Genomic DNA, 7,736 nt, shown 5'->3' with positions numbered 1-7,736 from the left:
TAATTTTGTTGCATATACTACTGATTGAATTCTAGATTTTTTTGTACCCGTGTTGCATTTACAATGTATTTCAGACATTGTTTGTGCTTGAATATTATGTAAAGGTTTTATTTTTTAAATTTATTGAATTCATGTTGGAGTTATATTTTAATTTATCAATTAAAAAGATATAATAATTTATTGTTTTTTTTAAAAAAAATGATGAAAGTTGAAATAATATCGCATATATGATAAAAATGCGAAAGATAGATATTTCATAATTTTTTTTCAAATGAAAGGATGCATGTGGAAGGTAGGACATGACATGGATGGTTTTGGTCTTGAATATTGTGGTGATGGTTTTGAATTGTATACATGCAATGGATCTAGGGACAATAATGGAGATGAAAGTTTATGTTGCTGGTACTCTCGTTCCGCTCAATTGACATCCCTAGGTGAGAGAAACAAATATTTTATTACGTGATGTAAGTTTAAGATTAAAATTAGTAATTTTTTTTATTAATATGTCACATTATTCATATGATGTGAATAATTATTTTTAAATTAATTGATGAATAAATGATGAAAATAAAGTATTTGAAAATAGAATGATTAAAATAAAATATAATAACAATACTAATAATAATAATAAATATTTTGTAGCATTTTGATTTCAACATTCATTTTTGGGTAAAAAGCTCCCTTTGTATATGAAAATTGTTGGTCAACAAATAATTAACACTCTAAAATAAGAATCATAAAATGAAAAGTTGAACGTGAAAATACTAAAAATAATTAAACTAACTATTTAATAAAATTTTATGAGATTTCTACCTTAAAATATAACAGTAGAAATTAAAATATTCAAAGAAAAACTAGTAATAAATTTAATCAATTATTAGAATATTGTTTTGATATTATACCAATAAAAAATAGGGTAAAGTACACAAATGGACCTCTTACTATAAGATATTGCTTTATTAAGTCTCTCAACTATTGAAAGTTACAAAATAATCTTATAACTATAAAGTGTTACTTTATTGAGTCTCTTAACTATTAAAAGTATTAAAATGGACACCAGAATATTCATTTAAAAGTTATAAATTTATGATATTCTGAGCTAAACGTTAACCTGTTGATTGTGATATGATAAAATCTGATCCAAGAATCTTAAACAATTATCATATCTAATTCATTATGTTAACATCAAGCTTACATAATCGCCATTTTTTTTATAAAAAAAGATAAGTTTATAATATAATGAATAGTCGGGTGACTATTTTGAAACTTATAATAGGCAAGAGACTTAACAAAGGAACATTCTATAGTCGAATGAACATTTAATAACTTTTAATAATAGAGAGACTTGATAAAGTAATACCCTATAGTTAGTGGCATATTCATTGAGGGCTGAGGGTGGGCACGTGCCCACTTTGAAATTCAATTTTTCGATTAGTTGCCTATTTTATTGATGGTGTCTATCCTGAAATTTTATTGTGTTAACTCTGAAATTTTTCGATTAGTAATCTATTTTATTGGTATTGTCTATTTTGAAATTTTATTTATGTCTGCTTCATTCAAAAATTTTATATTATTAACATATATGTGTACATCCTTTAACTTTTTTTAAATTCGTCCCTTCCTATAATCATAAAACAATTTGTTATCTTTAAAAAAAATGATGATCATTATAGTTGTTTATTGAAAAGGAGAAAAAATATGTAAAAGGGAGAAAAGGTTATTGGAAAAAAAAAAGGAAGGAATAATAAGAAAAGCATGAAGTGTAGGCATTGGTAAAAGCTGAAAAGAAGAAAATAAAGATCCACCTCGAACCTCCCTCCACTCTTTCTTTCGCTCTCAACGTGAGATTTGCTTCCACTTATTCTTGTTTTTATTTTTCAAAGAATAAGCAATTGTTTATTACTAATTCCTCAAATATGTGAGTAAATTCTGAAACTCGATAATCTTTTTGTTTGTTTGTTGGTTGGTGCAGTGAGCTAAGAGGCTTTGGATTTATAGCTCCAATTTGGGATTCATTGCTATCTGTGAATAATTATGAGGGAAGAAGAGTCAAATTGGTTCTCCAAATGGGAGGAAGAGCTGCCATCCCCGGAGGAACTTATGCCTCTTTCCCAATCCCTAATTACTCCTGATCTTGCTCTCGCCTTCGACATTCGCAACCCCAACCATGCCCAACACAAACAGCCTCATCCTCCTCCGCCTTCCTCGGCTCTACTGCCCCCTTCTCAACACTCCTTGTCCGAATTCGCCGCCGATTCCGGGGACCTGAGATCCGGGGCAGCCGGAGATGAGCCCGCGCGCACTCTCAAGCGGCCTCGCCTTGTGTGGACCCCACAGCTCCACAAGAGATTCGTTGACGCCGTGGCTCATTTGGGGATCAAGAACGCCGTCCCCAAGACCATAATGCAGTTGATGAGTGTCGATGGCTTGACGAGAGAAAACGTTGCGAGCCATTTGCAGAAGTATCGCCTTTATTTGAAGAGAATGCAAGGCTTGTCTGGTGGTAGTGGAGGCTGTGCCAACGGAGGATCTGGTGGTGCCGGATTAGGGGCCTCCGCTGATCCAGCGACGGACCATTTGTTTGCAAGCTCACCGATTCCGCCACACTTTCTTCATCCTGCTCGAGCTAATTCAGAGCATTTCTTACCTTTCGTGCCAGTGCCAGCCCTGCAGCATCACCAACAACAGCAGCAAATGCTGGCGGCCGCGGTAGGGCATCCTCATTTGCAGTCTCAGTATCATCGGCCACAAATGGGTCTCTACGGGTCATCTCCAAATAGCCAATTGGAGCATCCTTTCTTAGGCAGGCAGACGCAGCAACCAATGCACAGGATGGGAGGGACGCCGGTGCACAATCAAGCTCCCAGTAGTTATGTGGAAGATTTGGAATCTGCCAATGGAAATGGTGGAAGGAAGGTTCTTACATTATTTCCTACTGGGGACGATTGATTCAAAACTTTGGTAATTATTGACACCTTTCTTCAAATTAGCCTTTTCTTCAAGTTTCATCATGTAGAGTCTTGGTGGGTAGTCATTCATATTTCTGGCTTTTTTAAAGCTATCATGAGGGGGTGCTGGTGATCGGAAATGAACTTCAATTTCTGAATTTCATCTTGAGCTGGTCGGTACTGTACTTAATCTGTTATTTTTTTTTCACTAGACTCTGTTGATCATTGTTGCTGTGTCAGTTCTTCAGACTTCTAGGTCTGTAATTAAGTTGTCCGTTGCAGTCTGTTTTCTCTGTGAGCTTCTTGTGGTGGATTTAATCCTAAGGTCACTCTAAGCAACAATATGTTCTTTAGGCCTATCATGCTTTCAATTACATTGGTCTACTGGTATAAATTAATCTGGATTTCTTTGTGGCTATGTTTACTAGGAATCGTCTCAATTAACTTAAAATTTAGAGTCTGCTTGCATGGGAGTCCTTTCATCCAACAAGGTGGTTTTGAGGCTACATGACTAAGTTTTGAACTTGAAGTGGGGAAAAAGACACGATGATCATCCCTAGTCAGTTTCTTTGTTTATTGCAGTTGGTACTGAGGTTCTCAAGTTTCCAAAATTCTCATCTGTGTTAATTATCTGCTTGTCTTAGTTCAGTGTTATGTAGAGGTAAGTTGTACAATGTATTACTCCATAGAAGACTTTGGACCTGTGACAGAAAGGAAACTCAAGGATCTCTGACTTCCTTTTCATTCTTCTCTAATTTTTCTTTGTAAAGTCTTATCCTAATGAACATTAGCTGCTTTTCTGAAATTTCACAGCATCTGTAACTGTTCCTTGTGTTATTGAATGGCACAAATCTCTAGTGCAAAGTAGAACACTCAGCATTTCTGATCAATAAATAATGTAGATTTTGTTGGCATATTGTTTGAACATATTAGCTTTGGTCTTCTTTCTCAGTTTTTTCTGGCTGAAATATTAGATCTTAGAAAAAAGAATGTAGTCAATTAAATTATAACCAGTTCTATTTTGTGGTGAAGTATTACGGTTGCCTTTTTGGGCAAGACAGAAATCAAAGGCACCCAAAAGGTAAAGTAGACTAATAGGTTTATATTAGTAATATTTCTAATTGGAATAATTTATTTAGAAAATATTTTCTTGCAATTCAAAGTCCTACAGTTTAGTTTCCTCAATTATAGTTTCTTCTACAAAAATAAAACCCTATGAAACCTTTAAGGGGATGATTCTTATTGATAAAATAAAATAAATTATTCCAATTTATAGAGGTTTAGGACTCTCTTCCTTAGAAGCTCCCCTTGATGAGTTCCATATATTATTTAATTATAGGTTCTTCACAAGGTAGGAATTGATAGGTAAGGTTTATCAATCAAAGCCATGATTCGTCTAGTGACTCGATCCATAACCTGTGACCCTAACAACTTAACATCAGAGCCAGACACCGCGGGCTATTTCAATGAAAAAGAGTCGAGGGCTTTGTTACTAGAAGCGCAAAAAATTAATGAAACAAGAGTAGAAGAAGCCAAGTCAGGAATGGTAGCAAGCATCACACAAATCGAGTCTAAATTGGGAAATGAATTGCAACAACTGTCACTACCATTGTAGTCACTTGTTGGTTTCAACTGAAACAGCAAAAGAAAGTTTGATGGGAGCATGAGCAACAATAACTACCGTTGACAGGGTTTAAGTGGTGTTGCGTTACACAAAGCTTGGTTTTCCAACATTTGATGGGTTGGAGGATTAGTTAATTTGGTTACACCGGTGTGAAATTCTTCTCCAATTAGCAGGCAACAGAAATATACACGTTTTGTTTGGTGCCTTTCCACATGTTAGTAAGGTGCAATGTGGTCTTATCAGAAGGAGCCAGAGGAACCGAGTCTCGCATGGGAGGCATTCAAGGAATGTTACACTTTGAGGTTTGACCTACCACTATGACGTAACCATTTTGATCAACTAACTTGAACTAGACTAGAACTGTTGAGGAGTAACAGCACCAATTTCAAGGGCTGTTGGCACATAGCAGTACAATGTAAGTGAACCAGCAGGTCGAATATTTAATGCAGGGTTGACGGACTCAATGAGGCTTGATGTGGAGATGCAAAATTCCCTGAACCTTTTTTAGGTAATGAACATGGCATGGGCCTTTGAGAAGAAGCAACAACTAGAGAAAGAATTATTAAAGTAGGTCTTCCAGTGAATTGCTTTGTGACTTGATCAATAACGTCGACCACAACATAAAGCAAACTAGAGAAAGAATTTTGGCGTCAATGTTTGTTGCATTGAGAGTGAAGCATTTTTGAAACTAGAGTACACAAGCCATGTGAATTGAGCTGTTTTATTACCCTTTCACTGCTCTATTTCATTGTTTAAATGGTTGTTCTTTTTCATTTCTACGCCAACTATGCTTTGTTTTGCTTAATTAGTAGGGTCTTTATATCACGGTTTAGTGACATTTTGAAGTTCTGACTATTGGTAAGTATTTATGCAAGTAAGCAGAGCATTAGACTATATACGTCCCTTTCATGATTTCTTTAAATTTTCAAAACTGGAGGCTGGTTTCCCATAATGGAATCTATGATATAAGCTTCCTTGTGATTCCAATACCATAGTTGCATTCTTCTTTACTTTTTTTCTTTGTTAATTCTTCTAGTTCTCTATATAGATGAATGAAGCATGTCATAGATAACTTGGATAAATCAAGTGTGGAACTTTTAGATTTGGGTTTAATTTTCTATTTTATTAGAACAACTATTTACTGAAGTAGAGTAGGGTAGCGGATGTATGATTTTATGTTAGAGAGTGAATTTATAAAATTTTAAGAATGACGAAAACAAATTATCAATAGAAAATACATAGAAAATATCAAAACATATTAAAAGTTGACTAGTGATCGTTTAGCTAATGGTTGCTATTCTATTGTTGTCTAAATGGAAACTAAACTTGGATGTTTGAGCTTGCAGGTGATCATTATAGATTGGTCCAATTTATCTGTTTGGGTTACTGATCTACATTATCGAACTCTAGTACGTACTACGTTAGGGATTCATGGCTATGGTCAGTGTTACCAAATAATTAACCGAATATAATTATTTTATAATGCAAAAATAAGTTTTATATTTTAAAAATAGGGAAATAACTTATAAATATTATATATGAAATATTATTTATTATTTATTTAAAAAAGATTTATAAAAAAGATTTTAAAACTTTACCAAATAATGTTTAAAATTCATAAGACGAAGCTATTTTCTCAAAAATAAAATATAAAATTTAACACTAGGATTTAATTTGAAAAAATAAAAATAAATCGAGGTTAATTGAATAAAATAGATGAATTAATGATTTTTATGGGTCAACTACCTATTTGATACCTTATATATTCTTGTATTTATGTTTTGATCACTAAACTATTTTTTTTATATCATACACAATGTTATATTTTTTATTTTGATATCTCATCATTAGATTTGATCGTTGATTTGACGCGAATTAAGTTGTGGCATGATATGATTGTAGACATCTATTTTCGTCTGAGGTTCATTTAGTATATATAATAATATAGTATAGTTTTTGAAATTATTTTTGAAAAAATATATTATATAGTTTTTAGAAAACGGTTTTTGAAAACAAATAATATATATATTTTTAAAAAAAAATTAGTTTTTGAAAATATATATAATATGGTTTTGAAAACACGTTTTAAAACATATAATATATGGTTTTTAAAATATTTTTGAAAACGTATATATAATATAGTTTTTGAAAACATATAATATATAGTTTTGAAAACATATTTATGAAAACATATATAATATATAGTTTTTAAAATATTTTTGAAAACATATAGTATATAGTTTTTAAAATGGTTTTTGAAAATATAATGTATGTTATATAGATTTTAATAAGTGTTATTTGTATTTATGTATTGTTTATTATTTATTTATTATATAATATTATATTATGTTGTTACTATTATTATTATTATTATTATTATTATTATTATTATTATTATTATTATTATTTTAGGGGTCCAATAAGCCCAAAAATCTGAAGTCTCGATCTAAAAATGAAGCCCAACCGAGCCTGCAAACCTGACCCAGCAAGCAAACTCGATGGGAAACCCAGCCGCTAGCCCACCTGACCCAGTGGGCAAATTGTCGAGATCAGGAAGCCTACTAGGTTAGGGTTTCACACACTTAAGCTACAGCGCAACCAGATCTGGACCGTTGAATCTGACCCAATCCAACGGCCAGAAAGTGATCTCAACGTTCCAAAAGCACCAGCTAGTAGTTAACGGCGCGTGAGGACCACGCGCCGACAAAAGGAGCAACATGCGTTGATACGCGCTAAACTGAAGCATTTCGGTACCCAACACAGAAAAGATCAGAGCAAAATATGGAACAAATACGTTCCATAAAACCCATAACAGAAGGATCTTCCACGAAAAACAAAAATCCCTATTAAATCGGGATTGAGCCACCGAGATTCAAAGGAAAAGATTTCCTTTGAGGTTATATAAACCCGACGAAGAATAACAAAAAATCATTAACAAATCATAAAAAAAATGAATCATTCGAAATCCACAAAGATGCAAAGAAAAAGATCATAAAAAGGGAACTGAGCATCGTTTTGTTCGTCGGAACCGAGAGGAGCCAAGCACCTTCGAAAACCGAAGAGTCATCGAAAAAGGTAAGAGAACCGAGGGGGTTTGGCCTAGATCTAGGGCGTTTGGCTTGTTGTATGGAACTTTTGTGATTGGGTTTGGGGTTAGGGTTGTT

At 33.4% G+C, this 7,736-nt stretch overlaps 1 protein-coding gene across 2 annotated transcripts; it reads left to right on the top strand.

The window, feature by feature from the left end:
* The first annotated feature begins 1,763 nt into the window (after positions 1–1,763).
* LOC120155651 (transcription factor MYBC1-like) lies at positions 1,764–3,864 on the top strand. Of its 2 annotated transcripts, XM_039167157.1 has the most exons (3): positions 1,764–1,841; positions 1,973–2,961; positions 3,377–3,864. In XM_039167157.1, the coding sequence occupies exon 2, from the start codon at positions 2,035–2,037 to the stop codon at positions 2,947–2,949; it is 915 nt and encodes a 304-aa protein (XP_039023088.1). In that variant the 5' UTR covers positions 1,764–1,841; positions 1,973–2,034; the 3' UTR covers positions 2,950–2,961; positions 3,377–3,864. The 2 variants fall into 2 exon arrangements, with proteins under 2 accessions (XP_039023088.1, XP_039023087.1); XM_039167156.1 differs by lacking the exon at positions 3,377–3,864 and having other exon boundaries at positions 1,765–1,841; positions 1,973–3,106.
* The last annotated feature ends 3,872 nt before the right edge of the window (positions 3,865–7,736 follow it).

The sequence above is a fragment of the Hibiscus syriacus genome, unplaced genomic scaffold, assembly GCF_006381635.1.
Source record: "Hibiscus syriacus cultivar Baekdansim isolate YM2019G1 unplaced genomic scaffold, ASM638163v2 tig00111200_pilon, whole genome shotgun sequence".
In the NCBI taxonomy this organism is placed as follows: Eukaryota; Viridiplantae; Streptophyta; class Magnoliopsida; order Malvales; family Malvaceae; genus Hibiscus; species Hibiscus syriacus.
This window is presented reverse-complemented; position numbering and strand designations above follow the sequence as displayed.

Bases quoted from the DNA above. Each gene is read 5' to 3' on its own strand.
- LOC120155651 (XM_039167157.1), top strand. From the start codon at position 2,035: ATGAGGGAAGAAGAGTCAAATTGGTTCTCCAAATGGGAGGAAGAGCTG.